General features: G+C 41.2%; 3 protein-coding genes and 1 long non-coding RNA gene across 9 annotated transcripts in view; 1 reads left to right on the forward strand and 3 right to left on the reverse strand.

The window, feature by feature from the left end:
* Positions 1–11,664, reverse strand: part of LOC133130098 (zinc finger protein with KRAB and SCAN domains 8-like) — a 49,121-nt gene extending 37,457 nt beyond the window's left edge. Inside the window, exons 1-5 of one of the 3 annotated variants that reach the window (XM_061244357.1) lie at positions 11,258–11,664; positions 10,988–11,112; positions 10,614–10,716; positions 9,709–9,903; positions 9,511–9,619 (exon numbers count right to left, since the gene is read on the reverse strand). In XM_061244357.1, the coding sequence (XP_061100341.1) occupies positions 9,609–9,619; positions 9,709–9,903; positions 10,614–10,716; positions 10,988–11,112; positions 11,258–11,498 (675 nt within the window). In that variant the 5' untranslated portion in view covers positions 11,499–11,664 and the 3' untranslated portion in view covers positions 9,511–9,608. Of the gene's footprint in view, positions 1–8,509; positions 9,904–10,613; positions 10,717–10,987; positions 11,113–11,257 lie in introns of those variants that run through there. The other 2 variants (XM_061244356.1, XM_061244353.1) reach the window with 2 other exon arrangements.
* On the reverse strand, positions 7–8,178 carry LOC133130102 (zinc finger protein 37-like). 3 transcript variants are annotated; one of them, XM_061244367.1, is made up of 5 exons: positions 8,023–8,152; positions 7,654–7,867; positions 2,896–3,020; positions 2,240–2,342; positions 7–1,802 (listed from the first exon to the last, which is right to left on the reverse strand). In XM_061244367.1, the coding sequence occupies exons 2-5, from the start codon at positions 7,724–7,726 to the stop codon at positions 859–861; spliced, it is 1,245 nt and encodes a 414-aa protein (XP_061100351.1). In that variant the 5' UTR covers positions 7,727–7,867; positions 8,023–8,152; the 3' UTR covers positions 7–858. The 3 variants fall into 3 exon arrangements, with proteins under 3 accessions (XP_061100351.1, XP_061100352.1, XP_061100350.1); XM_061244368.1 differs by having other exon boundaries at positions 8,054–8,131; XM_061244366.1 differs by having other exon boundaries at positions 7,654–8,178.
* LOC133130108 (uncharacterized) lies at positions 11,025–16,807 on the forward strand. Its single transcript, XR_009708907.1, has 4 exons — positions 11,025–11,271; positions 12,815–13,063; positions 14,818–14,900; positions 16,244–16,807. It is a non-coding gene; the product is annotated as an uncharacterized LOC133130108 (long non-coding RNA).
* Positions 13,991–17,978, reverse strand: LOC133130101 (zinc finger protein 572-like). Of its 2 annotated transcripts, none has more exons than XM_061244363.1 (4): positions 17,521–17,978; positions 17,266–17,390; positions 16,965–17,067; positions 13,991–16,729 (listed from the first exon to the last, which is right to left on the reverse strand). In XM_061244363.1, the coding sequence occupies exons 1-4, from the start codon at positions 17,810–17,812 to the stop codon at positions 15,729–15,731; spliced, it is 1,521 nt and encodes a 506-aa protein (XP_061100347.1). In that variant the 5' UTR covers positions 17,813–17,978; the 3' UTR covers positions 13,991–15,728. The 2 variants fall into 2 exon arrangements, with proteins under 2 accessions (XP_061100347.1, XP_061100349.1); XM_061244365.1 differs by having other exon boundaries at positions 17,482–17,978.
* Between the last annotated feature and the right edge of the window lie 965 nt (positions 17,979–18,943).

The raw sequence follows: 18,943 nt of genomic DNA on the forward strand, positions 1-18,943 counted from the left end.
CAGTAAGAGCAGTCATCTGGCAGTCGGAAGGTTGTCGGTTCGATCCCGCCTTGGGTGTGTCGAAGTGTCCTGAACAAGACACGTAACCCCTAAATGCTCCTTACGAAATTAGAAATTTGTATGTATGCCGATTGTACCCATTTCGGGTAGCAGAAGAGATATTTGGGAAAACCAACATTCTGCCGTTGTGGAAACCGACAGAAAGCAACACATACTGGAATTTTCCTGTGAAACCTGTGAAATTCACAACAGCTGATAGACATTTCTCTCAATATTTATAATGACTTAAACTAGGGACAAAGACTGACACTATTATAGTTTAAGATCTGTTAAAAAAGTTAAATAAAGGCAGACCATGAGAATGTGCATCAAGTTTGTTTATATTTGTGAAAATTATATTTTTAAATCACACAAACACACACACACACACACACACACACACACACACACACACACACACACACACAGTAAAGGGGCACATTAAATATGTTTTGACCGACTTGGTTAAACTGCAATGAGAAGCCTGGTGTGTGTTTAAATTTTTTTTTTTTTTTTTATCCAGCGATGGCCAGCTTGAAATACCAGCTAATAGCTTAAGCTGGTCTAACTGGTCAACCAGTTAACAGCTGTCTCAGCAGGGAAACACTTGTCCTGAGTGTTCGTTGGAGAATGGGGATTGGGAACCAAAACTTTTAAATTACATTTCCGATATTGACCAACAGAGAATTATAAAAACCCTGGTATACATGTGTGTAATGAATAAAAAGACACTGCCGATTACTCACTCACTTGATTTGTCCTTGCTAAAGAAACTTGTCTGGCATGGAGCACAGGCGCATGGTCTCTCTGCTGGTGCTTTTAAAATGTCTGTATTGAAGTAGACTTCATATGAGATGTACGTCTGAAGGGTCTCTCACCACTGTGAACCCTGTGATGTTTTCTAAGATTACCCGACTCAGAAAAACACTTACCACAATATGTGCATCTAAATGGTCTCTCTCCACTGTGAAGCCTTTGATGGTTTCTAAGATTACCTGACTCGGAAAAACACTTACCACAATATGTGCATCTAAATGGCCGTTCTCCTGTGTGAACTCTGTAATGTCTATTAAGACTACCTGAATGTGAAAATGTCTGTGGACACATTGTGCACCTGTATGGTTTCTCTCCTGTGTGGACTCTCTTGTGAACAGTAAAATGAGATAAATGAACAAAGCTCTTTCCACACTGTTGGCAGTTAAACGGTCTCTCCTGCCTGTAATGTTCCTGTTGTCCTGGAGTATTTTCTGAAATGGTCTCTTCATTCCATGCAGAGTGCATCTCAGCCTGTTCTTCAGACGGTGAGTCTATCATTACAGCCTCTGGTTTCACATCAAGAGGCCCCAATGACAGATTACTGCCAGCACCTTTCCCTGGGGGAGGAAGTGACTGCAGCCCTGAGTGAATGGACAGGCTCTCAGAGCTGCTTTCTGTAGCATAAGAGCAGGAGGGAACATCAGCCTCTGTTTCTCCAGCCCCCTGTGTACAGAAAGTCCTCAGTTGACTAGTTCTCTCACATGTTAAGTACTCAGGACATGAACTGTGGAGTCTTCCTGTGCTCTGCTCACATCCTGTGTGCTGAAGGGTCTTGGCACTCTCTGTCTCTGGCTCTGTTTTAAGTGCAGATTCCAGTCCACTGACCTCCCAAACACCGCGTCCGGTCCTGTGCTGCTCAGTGAGCTCCTCTGTGTGATTCGCTGCTTTATTCTGCGTTTCCTGAACGGGACGCTTTCCCCTGCTGCCTGCCCTCCACTCCACGGCTCCTGGAAGAAAATGAAAGTGATTGAAAACATTACAAGAAATGCATCATTCAAGATGGCTACAGAAGTCTTATGATATAGGTAAGTTTTTTAATCTTTGAATCGATTTTAATGTTTAAGGCTTATCTTTTAAACTGGTTAGCTGACATTTGTTGTTCCACAATTCATGCTCAACTGTCTGAAAGAATGGAGTTCTTAATAATAATAATAATATAACAAGTGGGAAAAAAAACCCTCAGGCAGTGGGGATGAAAAGCCACTGATTGGTGGATCATAAGGCTCACTGGGATCCACCAAAGTGGATCTCTTTCCATGATGAGATTCCACTGGTCAATGTGCAGTCTTACAAAAGTACAGTGGAGTCTGATATCCAGAGCAGTGTACGGTGAACCTCATCTCTGTAATTACACAACTCCCAGTGTCCCCCATTCTCTACTTACTCTCCTCCCTGGAGTTCATCTCTCCCTGTGGGTCTCTGTCCTCTTCCACTCTCTCCTCCTTTATAAGAACCCATTCAGTCCTTCCCTCCTGCATGTGTGCACACTGTAACAGGGGAGTATGACTATCAGTGTTATGATAATGAGCTCACACAAGTAAATGGTAAATGGTAAATAGTTGGCATTTATATAGCGCCTTTATCCAAAGCGCTGTACAATTGATGCTTCTCATTCACCCACTCATACACACACTCACACACTTGGCTGCCATGCAAGGCACCGACCAGCTCATCAGGAGCATTTGGGGGTTGGGTGCTTCTTGCTCAGGGACACTTCGACGCAGCCCGGGCGGGGGATCGAACCGGCAACCCTCCGACTGCCAGACGACTGCTCTTACTGCCTGAGCCATGTCGCCCCACATTTAATTTTGTAAAGTAAAATTCATAGCTACATCCATTGCAATATACTTCCTTCTGGGAAAAAAAAACACGGAACCAAACCTTTGGTACGTCACTGACTAATGCTAAATGCCTAAATTGTATATTTTAAGAAGACCAGAGTGCGAAGACCAGAGGCAGAAAATGCCCCTTGAACCAGGTGCTGTTACCAGTGACAGGACAACCTACTGCAGCTTCACCACTGACGCCACAGTAACTGACCTCTGTCCTCATGTCAGTAGATGGTGTGGGAGTGCCATCGTGCCGAGACGGGTGTTCTGCGTCCATCTTTGGCACGTCCATATGTTCCGCAAAGACGCCATTTGTGGTTTTAACTGGATTTTGTTCTGAAACGAGGATAAGAAAAAAAGATTTAACATTATAACCTTTCATACTTTAAGGCACACTCTGTAATTCTGGTGGCTAATATAATGCTAATGGTATGGTATAATAGTATATACTCTCCTAATAAAAATAATGATAAAGATCCTTGTAAAAATCACTTCAAAATGTTTTTTTTTTTTTTTTTTTGTCGGACAGACACTAGTTCCGTGTTCATCCTCTGCATTTCATTCTTATTCTCTTTAAGTCCTCACTCAGCTGATCACCATGGAAACATACTCATAACTCACTGGGTAAGACATCGAAAAGAGCAGGCTTGTCAGCAAGCGTTTTGCCAAATAAAACATGCTACTTCAGATATACTACAAGTACCATGATGCACCAGGGTTCTTAGTTGCCACCCACGTCACTTTCATTGGAAAGCAACTGAACGTTCTGTGGAAACTTACTGAGTGGGCCATTAATGTCTTCCAAAGCAACACAAACTGAAATTACCCGTCCACATTCACCGCCAAACGGCCTACAGTAAATGCATAGAATTGCAGGAGCAGTTATTTCTTCTTCTTCTTTTGTGGTATTTAACGGCGGTTGGCAAACAACAAAGGGTGTATTACCGCCACCCACTGATCAGGAGTGTGGACTGAAATTATTTATATACTCCTTGATCACTTTTGTTTTTGTCTTTTTTCTCAATAAAAAAAACAAAACAAATCAAATTCTATTAATAAACCTTGTTGCTTTTAAGAACTGAATGACACATTGCATACTTCTCTCTCCTGTAGACCTTTTCAGAATTTTGCAAGCATCTAGTTCTGCAAACTCCTTCTCAATACTCTCCTTTCCATACTATATCCATTAGTTGTTGATTTGACTGAAAATAGTTTCATTTCTTCCACAGAAATCACACCTACCTGTCTCATGCCTCTTTATAATAAACAATGGTCTATTTAATCCTGTGTGCGCCAACCTTAATGGAGATATAACCTTCTCCTTCCGGTTCCCCCTCCTGCCCTTGTACTCCCAATCAATGATTGGATAAAAAAAAAGAAGGGATCTCCTCATGATCCAAAACATACAAGCTCTTTTGTGAAGCACGGTGGAGGAAGTGTCATGGCTTGGGCTTGTATGGCTGCTTCTGGAGTGGGCTCACTAATCTTTATTGATGATGCAACTCATGATGGTGGCAGCAGGATGAATTCAGAAGTCAAAAACCTTCTGTCTGCCAACTTACAAAGAAATGCGTCTAACTAATTATGCAGGAACGACTTCATTACGGAGAAAAGGTGGAAGGTTTTAGACTGGCCAAGTCCATCACCAGCCCTAAACCCAATTGAGCATGCCTTTCACCTCCTGAAGATTTTCAAGTTGTCCTAGACAGAAAACATTTTAGCAGTAAAATAAACTTAACACCTAGAGACTAGGGGGTGAGAATGGTTAAACATTCAAATGGTAAATGGTAAATGGTAAATGGCAGGCATTTATATAGCGCCTTTATCCAAAGCGCTGTACAATTGATGCTTCTCCATTCACCCATTCATACACACACTCACACACCGACGGCGATTGGCTGCCACGCAAGGCCCTGACCAGCTCATCAGGAGCATTTGGAGGTTAGGTGTCTTGCTCAGGGACACTTCGACACAGCCCGGGCGGGGGATCGAACCGGCAACCCTCCGACTGCCAGATGACTGCTCTTACTGCCTGAGCCATGTCGCCCCATGTTTAAACAGTTTAAACTGTTAATCGCAACTGATTTGTAAATGGTTACAAACAATTGCTAAACGATAACCGATAATTTTTTTCTGAAGCTGAAATGATAAGTTTAGTTTAAAGTAAATGCATGTTCACTACCAGGCGTATGATTGCGGTTTACATTCAAACCTAGCAATCAACAAGCTACAGTAGTTTGTCACATTTCAGGGGGTTTTAAATGCAAACACCACAGGGAATTGAACACTACGGTATTAGAGTTATCAAATCATTTCTGTAGGCCTGGCTGTTGTGTATATTCAATCCCTTATCAAGACCTATACACCAACAAGACCCCTCCGTTCTGCCACTTCGTGCCGTCTGGCGCCTCCCCCTCGCCACACCTGCACTTCACGCTCATGACTGCTGTCTGTCCTGGTCCCACGGTGGTGGAATTACCTCCCGGTGAATGTCAGAACGGCAGAGTCTCTGACCTCCTTCAAGCGCAGACTGAAGACCCATCTCTTCAGGCTACACCTTTCCCTCCCCAACTCATAATCACTGTGTTTAGCCTTAGACCGTAATGGCACTTATGTATAGACATCGTTACTTGTATAGGTATTGTTGTTTTTATTGGCTGTTGTTGTATTCTAGCTGCCAACAGTGGTATGCTAGTTTGAAAGTTGATTGTACTCTTCAAGGGTTCTGAATTTCTGTATGTTTACACTAGGACTCGGAACTGTACTGTCCTCTCAGGTCTACTTTTGCACTTGTTCTTGTGATTGATTTGCACTTTGTTGTACGTCGCTCTGGATAAGAGCGTCTGCTAAATGCCACATAATGTAATGTAATGTAATGTAATGGTTGACTTATGGCTTATTGTAACGTTATGTCATTTCTTAAGGTTCACAGAAGATCCGCATTTATTCGTTGACACACAAATTCAAACTACCTGCAAACTGAACGTAGCTTTCCACTATGCTGTATCAACATAAAAATAAACAAAGCAATAGATCATTGGACAAATACTGCCCGTAATATTACAATACACTGTTTAGCAAGCATCTGCGGCCATTTCAGAGAGTTAAGAATTCAAATACGACAGGGAATTGAATACTACAGTACTATAGTTATCAAATAATTTGTGTGTGTTTTAAATCTGTAGCTTTTAGTTCACTCATGGCTGATTGTATTGAGTTTCTTCATCCGTGTTTATTCATTCACACGCAAATTCAAACTACCGGCAAACTGAACTTCGATTTCCACTCTGCGGTATCTACATATAAATAAAGCAACACATTATCATGAGGTAATTAATGAATGTAAATATTTAATTTGGCAATTAGGCTATTATCTAACTTACAATATTGACATTTAACTATTGAGATGGCCCAAGATAAAGTTTGAAAATAATATTACATTTCTCAGCAATCCAGTATAATAAAATAAACAAAAAAAAACAACAAAAAAAAAAACACGTCATAAGCAGTATCCGTTAACCGGTTAACCGTGATGGTAACCGTTTACAAAAACTGATGATTTGTCAGATCTCTACTTGAGACAGCCTTACTATAGCCTTATAAAATATATAATTTTACTTATCCCACATGGCCATCCAGGCAGCAGAAGTTGTATCTGTTTGTGGCTGGTGCCAACTTGAGCAAAGGTCAGTTTCACAAATATACCTTCTTCAAGTCTATAAATCCTGTTGTTTGTATATCATAATGTATATAGTTGTTCAAAACACTCTATGCACCTCCTAAAATACTTAAAATCCCAATTTTGGCACTATAAATATGCGAGAATATGCAAGCATAACAGCATATTTCTGCATTTCTTCAGGTTTAGAGCCAACAAAAATCCATACATTTCCCGGGGGGAGATGTACACCCCCACCAGAGGCACAACTCAACCCCTAAGTAGGATTCACATTAAACATTTTTTTTGAATATTTCAGAATTCATAAAAAGCAATGAATATAGACAATTAAAAGAAAATCAGAGACAATGAGGTGGGAGGGTTTTTTTCTAAAATTGCCTGTTTTCACATGGAATGACTCAATATTCGTAGAAGACCGCAGTTTTTATCGATGTAGATGGATGTGATTATTCCATGGTTTCCCTCTTCCCAATGTCTTACCCGCTTTGCCAGATCTGTCTCCTGCTTAGTCTAATCAACTCTACGTCGCTCTGGATAAAAGTGTCTGCCAAATGCCATTAATGGCATGTAATCTAACTCTTATTTAAAATACCAAAAAATTTTGCTTCATCTTTCACTACCCAGCCCAAACTATTAACTTTCTTTTTAATGTGTTCCCAATAGCTTTCAGTAAATTTTTAGTTGGATGGTCACTTTTATGCACTTGCAAACTAACCCACTGCTAGCTGTTGCCTTCTATACTGGCATTTCCCCCATTTCTACCTGTAATGCCGGAACTGATGTTGTTCTAAAAGCACCACAGCACATTCTCAATGCTTGAGCTTGAATAAGGTTAAGTTTTCCCAGCATTGACTTTGGGTGTATTGCATACAGTTCAGCATCAAAGTCAAAAAGTGATCTAGTTAAATTTGTGTACATCGCTTTCAGAGCGGATCTGTCAGCACCCCATTCCTCACCAGCTACACATCTCATTATGTTCAAAACGTCTTTACATTTTGTTATTAACTTTCATCTTTTTCAATGTGAGACTTCCATGAGAGCCTGGAATCAAACCAAATCCCTAGAAATCTAAAAAAAAATATTGATTCTGACACTGTTCAACGTTGCCTATAGCTCTCTGCAGTTTTTTCACGATGTGGTTTGTATTTTTTCCTCTCTTCCATAGTGCTCCGTCACCAGCAAATAATGACCGACCTATATCTTTGTCAATATTAGAATACACATAATCAGTCATGATCGAAAACGAGGCGCAGTTACGTTCTGAAGTTACCAGGTCTGTCACCAACTCACCACAACGACACTTGGCGAACTGTTCTCGCGTTCCCGACTCCTCCACACATCCTCGCGCCATCTGAAGCTCCATCGTCTGTATTTTGCATTTTAGTGCTTCGTTTTCTTTGTGGCTTCGTGAAATTTCCACATGCAGTATCGCAAATCCATCACCTACAAGTTTTGAGATTTCTTTCACAGCCGTGATCGCCAATTTGTCGACAACGGAACGAAGCTGTGAATTGAAATTCTGGTTAACGACATTAGCCATTGTAGCTAGCTGGTTAGGTATGTAACCTAGTTATTATCATTCACTTTCGAGTAGGTCTGGATAAAGTAGAGTCTCTGTAGATTTTGCAACGTTTCAAAAATGACGATGGATTTATTTACAGTAAAACATTTCGAACAGGCTTCTTGCTACCTCACGCAAGGATTCGTAACATCATTCGGGTGTCTGTTTACTTCCGGTCTACTCGCCATGCCTCCAGGAGACTTCTTCGATGGTATTTTGCACGATGTCAGATGCTCCGAGTGGCTCAGAGTGAAGTGAACGGGCGTAATTCCCAGTCGTCAGCACGGGCAGTCTCAAATAGTTACTGTATTTATAATAAGGTCAAGTAAGTCTCAACAGCGCTACACAGAATATATCCTGTGAAATGTGTTGGGGAGATTTAAGTTGATTATTTATTATTTTGTGATTACTGTAAAAAAACTTTTCATTCATTTTTTTCCACCGTAATATTTTTAGTTCATTGAGAGAATTTCATTTAGAAGAAAACAAGAAAAGTGATTGAATTACATGGCAATGGCATATTCATTTATTTTAGAAACTGTGAGACAGAAAGGGACATTTAATACTTATTAGTATTAATTGAGTAATTCCACATACATCAAAATAAATTCTTACATTATAAATAGAGTAATATGATAGACCTGTGTAATTCAAGACAACTGACAGTAATCTGTCCCAATATGTATTTTGACTTGGAAGAGGGGCACTTGAGTCACTGAATGGCATTGTTGTAATACAGTTCAGTATCTTTAAAAGCAAAAAGTGAAATAAATGCAGACCTTGAGAATTTACCTTGAAATCATTGTTTGATTTAAAAATAAATATCACACACACGCACACAGTAAAGTACATTATTCTGCAATGAGGTATGAGAAACACAGTGTTAATTCAAGAATGCAATGGGGATTGGGAACCAGTAGTTTTAAATAACATTTCAGATGCTTATGAACAAGTCTGTTTTTTTATTTTTATTTTATTTCTTTATTTTACAAAAACAAAAAAAAACGTGTGTAATGGATGGAAAACACAGTGCAGATTACTCTCTCACTAGAATTATCTTTGCTGAAGAAAAAGAAGTCTTGCACAAAGCACAGGCATATGGTCTCTCTGCTGGTGCTTTTAAAATGTCTGTATTGAAGTAGACTTCATATACAATGTACATGTGAATGGTCTCTCTCCTCTGTGAATCCTCTCATGTTTTCTAAGATTACCTGAATCAGAAAAACACCTGCTACAATGAGTGCACTGAAATGGCTTTTCTCCTGTGTGAACTCTAAGATGTCTTTTAAGATTACCTAAACATGAAAATTGCTGTTGACACAGTGTGCACCTGTATGGTTTCTCTCCTGTGTGGACTCTCTCATGAATTTTCAAATGAGATAAATGAACAAAGCTCTTTCCACACTGTTGGCAGCTAAATGGTCTCTCCTGCCTGTAATGTTTGTGTTGTGCTGGAATATTTTCTGAAATGGTCTCTTCATTCCATGCAGAGTGCATCTCAGCCTGTTCTTCAGATGGTGAGTCCATCATTACAGCCTCTGGTTCAACATCTAGAGGCCCCAATGACAGATTACTGCCAGCACCTTTCCCTGGGGGAGGAAGTGACTTCAGCCCTGAGTGAATGGACAGGCTCTCAGAGCTGCTTTCTGTAGCATAAGAGCAGGAGGGAACATCAGCCTCTGTTTCACCAGCCCCCTGTGTACAGAAAGTCCTCAGTTGACTAGTTCTCTCACACGTTAAGTACTCAGGACAGGAACTGTGGAGTCTTCCTGTGCTCTGCTCACATCCTGTGTGCTGAAGGGTCTTGGCACTCTCTGTCTCTGGCTCTGTTTTAAGTGCAGGTTCCAGTCCACTGACCTCCCAAACACTGCGTCTGGTCCTGTGCTGCTCAGTGAGCTCCTCTGTGTGATTCGCTGCTTTATTCTGCGTTTCCTGAACGGGACGCTTTTCCCTGCTGCCTGCCCTCCACTCCACGGCTCCTGGAAAAAAATGAAAGTGATTGAAAACATGACAAGAAATGAATCATTCAAGTCTCTTAGACCATTATGTTTCTAAGTTTATTAATCTTTAAATCAATTTTAATGTTTAAAGCTTACCGTTTAAACCAGTTAGCTGATATTTGTTGTTCCCCAGTTTATGCTCAACTGTCTGAAAGAATGGAGTTCTTCATAATCATAATATAATAACTTTATTTGCATAGACGTTTGAGCATACAGCACAAAGTGCTTTACAGTGAAAAACAAATACCATAAAAATAGACACAATGCCAAAAGACACATTACTAAAGATCAAATAAACATAAAAATCAATTAATTTATAAAACACAAAGACAAAGACGAAATAGACAGAAAAAAAACATGGTAAAAAATGAATAAATAAAAAGACCATGAATTCAATATAAATTCAATGTAGTTCAATTTCATTTCGACACCCCACATAAGAACAGAGGGGAAGGGGGAACGCAAGCCCGACGACTCCCCAGTGGGGAAAAAAGGCAGTGGGGATGAAAAGCCACTGATTGGTGGATCACAAGGCTCACTGGGATCAAAGTGGATCTCTTTCCATGATGAGATTCCACTGGTCTGTGCAGTCTTACAAAAGTACAGTGGAGTCTGATATCCAGAGCGGTGTACGGTGAACCTCATCTCTGTCATTACAGAACTCCCAGTGTCCCCCATTCTCTACTTACTCTCCTCCCTGGAGTTCATCTCTCCCTGTGGGTCTCTGTCCTCTTCCACTCTCTCCTCCTTTATAAGAACCCATTCAGTCCTTCCCTCCTCCGTGTCTGCACACTGTAACAGGGGAGTGCAGCCATCAGTCTTGTGATAATGAGCTCACACAAGTAAAATTCAGAGCTACATCCACTGCAATATACTTCCCTCTGAAAAAAAACCCGGAACCAAACCTTTGGTACGTCAGTGACTAATGCTAAATGTCTAAATTGTATATTTTAAGAAGACCAGAGCCCAATATAAACAGGCAGAAAACGCCCCTTGAACCAGGTGCTGTTACCAGTGACAGGATAACTACTGCAGCTTCACCACTGACGCCACAGTAACTGACCTCTGCCCTCATGTCAGTAGATGGTGTGGGAGTGCTATCGTGCCGAGACGGGTGTTCTGCGTCCATCTTTGGCACGTCCATACGTTCTGCAAAGACGTCATTTGTGGTTTTACCTGGATTTTGTTCTGAAACGAGGATAAATAAAACATTAACGTTATGACCACATACGGAATGTCTTGCGAAGGAACACGAACTTAAATTTCCGGTCCACTTCGACCCACAAACTACCTACAGCAAATGTAGATGTTGCAGTCGCTGTCACCAACTCACCGCAACGACACTTGGTGAGCATTCCCGTCTCCTCCACAAATCCTCGCGTCATCTGAAGCTCCATCGTCTGTATTTTGCATTTTAGTGCTTCGTTTTCTTTGTGGCTTCGTGAAATTTCCACATGCAATATCGCAAATCCATTATCTACAAGTTTTGAGATTTCTTTCACAGCCGTGATCGCCAATTTGTCGACAACGGAACGAAGCTCTGAATGGAAATTCTCGTTAACAACTTTAGCCATAGTAGCTAGCTGGTTAGATATGTAACCTAGTTGTTATTATTATACACTTTCGAGAAGGTCTGGATAAAGATGAATTTATTTACAGTTAAATACTTATAACAGTCCGCTTGTTGGCTCGCTCAAGGAGTTCCCTTAATCCGGTACACCATTTAGCTGTCTATTTACTTCCGCTCTCTGGTCACACCTCCAGGCGACTTCTTAGATGGTTGTTTACAGTGACGTCATGATGCTCAATGGGAAATTAATTCGCGTAATTCCCAGTCATCAGATTTTGGTGAATTGAATTGGACAAAAGAACGGACAGTCTCAAATAGGTCATGTATTTATAATTAGGTCAAGTAAGACTCATATCAAGTGCTACACAGAATATATCCTGTGAAATGCGCGGGGGAGATTTAAGTTGAATATCAATTATTTTATGATATCTATGGACTGGAAAAAGTTATTACTTTTCACCGTAATATTTTCTGTTCATTTAGAGAAGTACCTTTAGAGGAAAACAAGAAAAGTGATTGAATTACATGGCAATGACATATATAGAAACTAAGACAGAAAGGGATATGGTATATTTAATAGTTATTGGTATTAGCTGGGAAAATTATTTTATAGAGTAATATGGTAGACCCTTGAAATTCAAGACAACTGACAGTAATCTGTCCCAATATGTATTTTGACTTGGAAGAGGGGGACTTGAGTCACCGAATATTGAGTTCAATATCTCTAAAAAATGTAATTAATAAATAAATGCAGACCTTGAGAATTTGCTACCAAGTCATTTTTTGATTAAAAAATGAATAAAAAACGCACACACGTTTACAAAAACATAATAAAAGAGACCATGTTCATGTGTGTACTGGATGAAGAACACACTGCAGATTACTCTCTCACTCGAATTATCCTTGCTAAGAAACTTGTCTTGCATGAAGCACAGGCGTATGGTCTCTCTGCTGGTGCTTTTAAAATGTCTGCATTGAAGTAGACTTCACATGAGATTTATGTCTGAATGGTCTCTCTCCTCTGTGAATCCTCTCATGTTTTCTAAGATTACCTGACTCAGAAAAACACCTGCGACAACAAGTGCACTGAAATGGCTTTTCTCCATTTACTCTGTAATGTCTTCTAAGACTACCTGAACATGAACATTTCTGTGGATAGTGTTCACCTGTATGGTTTCTCTCCTGTGTGGACTCACTTGTGAATTGTAAAAGTCGAGAAATGAGAAAAGCTCTTTCCACACTGTTGGCAGCTAAATGGTCCTGACTAATATCTGTGTTGTGCTGGAGTATTTTCTGAAATTGTCTCTTCATTCCATGCAGAGTGCATCTCAGCCTGTACTTCACACGGTGCAGAGTCTATCATTACAGCCTCTGGTTTCACATCAAGAGGCCCCAATGACACATTACTGCCAGCACCTTTCCCTGGGGGAGGAAGTGACTGCAGCCCTGAGTGAATGGACAGGCTCTCAGAGCTGCTTTCTGTAGCATAAGAGCAGGAGGGAACATCAGCCTCTGTTTCTCCAGCCCCCTGTGTACAGAAAGTCCTCAGTTGACTAGTTCTCTCACACAGTAAGTACAGTAAGTCTTCCTGTGCTCTGCTCACATCCTGTGTGCTGAAGGGTCTTCTCTGTCTCTGGCTCTGTTACATGTTCACTTGATAGAGGGACTTTAGTCATGGAATGGCATTATTGTAATATACACTCACCGAGCACTTCATTTGGTATTTATGAGGCTTATTTTTTAGACTGCCGTAGCCTATCCACTTAGAGTTATGATGCATTGTGTGTTCAGAGATGCTCTTCTGCATACCAGTGATGTAATGTGTGGTTATTGGCGTGACTGTCACCTTCCTGTCAGCTTTGACCAGTCTGGCCCTTCTCCTCTGATATCTCTCATTAACACGGCGTTTCTGTCTGCAGAACTGCTGCTCACTGGATTTATTTATTTATTTATTTATTTTTTGCACCATTCTTTGCAAAATCTAGAGACTAGTGTGTGTGAAAATCCCAAGAGATCAGCAGTTTCTGAGATACTCAAACTACCCTGTCTGCCAACAACAATCATTCCACGGTCAAAGTCACTTGTATCACATTGTTTCCCCATTCTGATGGCTGATGTGAACATTAACTGAAGCTCCTGACCCATATCTACATGATTGTATGCATTGCACTGTTGTCACACAATTGGCTGATTAGATAATGGCATGAAAACGCAGGTGTAATAAAGTAAAAATGTTCCTCAAAAAGTGCTCGGTGAGTGTAGTTCAATATCTGTAAAAAATTTTTTTATAAATGCAGACCGTGAGAATATGCCTCCAAGTCGTTTGATTTATGAATAAAAATGTCACGCACAAAAATGCACATTAAGTATGTTTTGACCATCTTTGTTCCTCTGCAATGAGAAACACTTGACCTGAGAAGTCTTAAATGAAGAATGCAATGGGGATTGGGAACCAGTAGTTTAAAATAAATTTCAGATGCTTAGAGACAGAGTAAAACATTTATTGTTCAATTACAAAAACAAAATAAACCACAGTCTATATGTGTATAATGGATAAAAACACACGGCAGATTACTCCCTCACTTGATTTATCCTTAAACTTCTCTTGCATGAAGCACAGGCGTATGGTCTCAGCTGGTGCTTTTAAAATGTCTGTATTAAAGTAGACTTCATATGAGATGTACATCTCAATGGTCTCCTTATAGGTTTTTTTAAGACGACCTGACTCAGCAGCACCTCCAAAAAAATGTGTATCCCCTTGATTTCTCCCCTGTGTGAGGCCTGTTAAGGTTGTTTAAATGAGAAAACTGCTGTCCGCACAGTGTGCATCACTGCTGCCTCTCCCCGTGGAGGAACATGGGCTGTCATGGCAGTGTAAGCCCTGTGATAACCGAACTGCCCCTGACGAGCTGGTCAGTGCCTTGACTGGTGTGTGTGTGTGTGTGTGTGTGTGTGTGTGTGTGTGTGAACAGGTGAATAAGAGGCATCAATTGTTTATCGCTCTGGATAAAGGCGCTATATAAATGTAGTCGGTTTACCATTTAGCCTAATTGCCACATCTGGGCAGCACTGTGTTCCTTCCTACACAGCTCAACTGGACTCTAATATTTCATGTTAATCATAACACTGGGCCAGCCAGCAGAGGATGAGGAGCTCCCTATGGCCAGGTTCCAATTGAGATTTCTTCCCACTGGGGAGTTTCACCTCAATTTCTCACTTTCTGTTGGTTCAGACCTGGTATTTTGCCCAATTTTCTTTTGTATTCTCCACTGTACAGTGTCTTTCAATTCAATTCAATTTTATTTGTATCGCACTTTTCACAGAAGACTGTCCGAAAGTTGATCGACAGACTACAAAATGGAAGAAAAAGGGGAAATATCAGCCCAAAGCCCCCAAATTGCACAAGGTAAACTACTAACTTATGGGGAGAAATACCCTTAAGGTGTTTTTTAGTTTTCTTGCTGAGGGACACTTCGACACACCCAGGGTGGGACCGCCTGAGCTAATGTCGCCCCCCAGTAGTAGGTAAATGACTAGTCCATATGAAGGGATGTAGAGTCTGGAGTTCAGAGGGCAGGGCAGTGTCTTTGTAGAAAGCACAAAATAAATAAAATGAAATTGACTTCAGCAGGACTCTTCATTAGCGCGGCAGCCTGCATTTATTGTGCCAGCCGACTCCAACACGGCGTCCGGCCGTTGCAAGGTCAGGAGGGAAGCGCTGAACCTGATCGACCAGCAGGGGTCACTGGTGCACACTGAGACATTCTGCCTGAAGCCCTCCACACACAAGCAACTATAGCACCAATTATACATCACTCTGCACTGTAGGAGATAGCAGACCATGGGGCCCATCCACACACTGGAGCAGAGCCTTAACAGATACCAGACCATGGGGCCCATCCACACACTGGAACAGAGCCTTAACAGACACCAGACCATGGGGCCCATCCACACACTGAAACAGAGCCTGAACAGATACCAGACCATGGGGCCCATCCCCACACTGGAACAGAGCGTTCACAGATACCAGACCATGGGGCCCACCCACACACTGGAACAGCGTCTTAACAGATTCTAGAAAGTGGGCCCATCCATTTATACCACAAGCCATTTCCCACCTTAAATGATTTGATTTTACTGAAGAAACTCATCATACACTAAACACAACTCTCTGGACTCTCTGCTCATTGTGTTGAAGGTTTTGCACTATGGTAAACTTCTTCCCACAAGATGGTCATCTGAATGCTCTCTCTCCACTGTGAATCCTCTGATGTTTTGTAAGATTACCCGACTCAGAAAAACACTTCCCACAATATGTGCATCTAAATGGCTTTTCTCCTGTGTGAACTCTGTAATGTCTATTTAGACTACCCGAACATGAAAATTTCTGTTGACACAGTGTGCATCTGTATGGTTTCTCTCCCGTGTGGACTCTCTGGTGTATTTCTACCTTTTTTGGACGATTGAAAGCCTTGCCACAGTATGTACAAATGAACAGTTTCTCCCTTCTGCCAACTCTGTGTGTACTGATGCCCTTTGCTGGCGATATTTCATCATCAAAGGGCATGTGTGGGTTTATGTCAGATGCCAGGATGTGTGTTGCTTCAGTGCTCTCTCTCACTGACATTTGTGTATATGAGGGACACATGTCAATATTGCCAGGGATGACTTCCATTCTCTCTCTCTCTTCACTGTAATGTCTGTGCTGAGACACAACATTTTCTGAAATTGTTTCTCTATTCCATGCAGAGTGCATCTCAGCCTGTACTTCACACGGTGCAGAGTCTATCATTACAGCCTCTGGTTTCACATCAAGAGGCCCCAATGACACATTACTGCCAGCACCTTTCCCTGGGGGAGGAAGTGACTGCAGCCCTGAGTGAATGGACAGGCTCTCAGAGCTGCTTTCTGTAGCATAAGAGCAGGAGGCAACATCAGCCTCTGTTTCTCCAGCCCCCTGTGAACAGAAAATCCTCAGTTGACTAGTTCTCTCACACGTTAAGTACGCAGGACAGGAACTGTGGAGTCTTCCTGTGCTCTGCTCACATCCTGTGTGCTGAAGGGTCTTGGCACTCTCTGGCTCTGTTTTAAGTGCAGATTCCAGTCCACTGACTTCCCAAACACCGCGTCTGGTCCTGTGCTGTTCAGTGAGCTCCTCTGTGTGATTCGCTGCTTTATTCTGCGTTTCCTGAACGGGACGCTTTTCCCTGCTGCCTGCCCTCCACTCCACAGCTCCTGGAGGGAATATTAGATACAAGTATTTTAACTTTAAGGAAACAATATTATTATGAAAATATACTGAATTGTATTCTTTATCGCACATCTGTTCTCCTGCATCATTGTCTCATTAATATCTAATTAAAATAATTCAATAATAAGGATACAAATGCTATTTAATCAAAATATGGACCATGAATGAACCTCATCTCTGTAATTACACAACTCCCAGTGTCCCCCATTCTGTACTCACTCTCCTCCCTGGAGTTCATCTCTCCCTGTGGGTCTCTGTCCTCTTCCACACTCTCCTCCTTTATAAGAACCCATTCAGTCCTTCCCTCCTCCGTGTCTGCACACTGTAACAGGGGAGTGCAGCAATCAGTGTTGTGATAATGAGATCACACAAGTAAAATTCAGAGCTACATCCACTGCAATATATTTTACTAAGACCAGAGCCCAATATAAACAGGCAGAAAATGCCCCTTGAGCCAGGTGCTGTTACCACTGACAGGACAACCTACTGCACCTTCACCACTGACGCCACAGTAACTGACCTCTGCCCTTATATCAGTTGATGGCGCGGGAGTGTTATCGTGCCTAGATGGGGATCCTGCGTCCATCTTTGGCACGTCCATACATTCTGCAAAGACGCCATTTGTGGTTTTACCTGGATTCTGTTCTGAAACGAGGGTAAGAGATAACTAACGTTATAACCCATCACACTTAATGTCTTTCGAAGCAACACAGGCTTCCCACCCACTCTGACCTACAGGAAATTTATAGATTTGCAGTCGCTGTCACCAACTCACTGCGACGACACATGGCGAGCTGTTCTCGCATTCCCGACTCCTCCATACGTCCTCGCGCCATCTGAAGCTCCATCGTCTGTATTTTGCATTTTAGTGCTTCGTTTTCTCTGTGGCTTCGTGAAATTTCCACATGCAAGATCGCAAATCCATCATCTACAAGTTTTGAAATTTCTTTTACAGCCGTGATCGCCAATTTGTCGACAACGGAACGAAGCTGTGAATGGAAATTCTGGTTAACGACATTAACCATTGTAGCTAGCTGGTTCGGGATGTGTAACCTAATTCTTATCATTCACTTTCGAGCATGTCTGGATACGGCGAGTCTCTGTATATATATATGTATATATATATGTAACGTTTAAAAATGACGATGGATTTATTTGCAGTTAATTGTTATAACAGGCTACTTGCTAGTTCGCTCAAGGAGTTCCCTTAATCCGTTACACCATTTCGCTGTCTGTTTACTTCCGGTCCATTGGCCACGCCTCCAGACAACTTCTATGATGGCAGCTTTGAGTGACGTCATGATACTCAGAGGAAAGTTAACGGACGCAATTCCCAGTCGCCAGTTTTTGGAGAATTGCATTGGATTAAACTATGGACAGTCTGTAAAAGGCAGCTACTGTATTTATAAGGTAAAGGATGTGTCATATCAAGTGCTTTGGGAGATTTATGTGTTTTGTGTTTTCGGTGGACTGGAAATAAATAATACTAGCCTATTTTTCAGAAAACATTTTTAGCTTTAAGAATAGTAAAATAAAATTTAAAAAAATGTTGTGGATGTTGAGAATGTCCTGGCAATGCGATTGAATTTCATGGCAATGACATCTTAGTTCATTCTAGGAACTGTAAGATAGAAAATGATGTGGTAAGCTATAATCCACTTATTGGTATTGATTGGGAAATTTCATATACATAAAAAGAAGGGGTTATATTATAAATAATGAGTAATTCGAGTAATATGTTAAATCTGTGAAATTCAAAACAGCTGACAGCTATTTGTCCCAATATCTATGTTCTATGGAAGATGGGGACTTGAGTCATTGAATAGCATTGTTGTAATTTTTTTCAATGTCCATTCAAAAAAGTGAAGCACGTGTTAAACAACTAACTAACCGGAGTCACTACATACCAGGCAATGGGGCAAAACACAGTCAACGTAGGGGCGGGTGAACAGCGTCCAGCACAAGTTATTGTAGCAACCCGGCTGGATGACATTAAGAAACTGGTGCTTTATTACATTTTTATTGCATTGAAGATTTCAATAAACACACGCAAGACCTAAAGAAAACAACAACAAAAAAAAGCTTCTTACAATACGATCCAATTACCAAAAGCAATTATAAATAGAACCGCAAGCAGTAATTTATGGGGTCTGAGCAATCATGAATTTTCAAGTTGGGATGAATGGTAAAAAAAAAAA

This window comes from Conger conger, chromosome 6, assembly GCF_963514075.1.
Source record: "Conger conger chromosome 6, fConCon1.1, whole genome shotgun sequence".
NCBI classification, from domain to species: domain Eukaryota; kingdom Metazoa; phylum Chordata; class Actinopteri; order Anguilliformes; family Congridae; genus Conger; species Conger conger.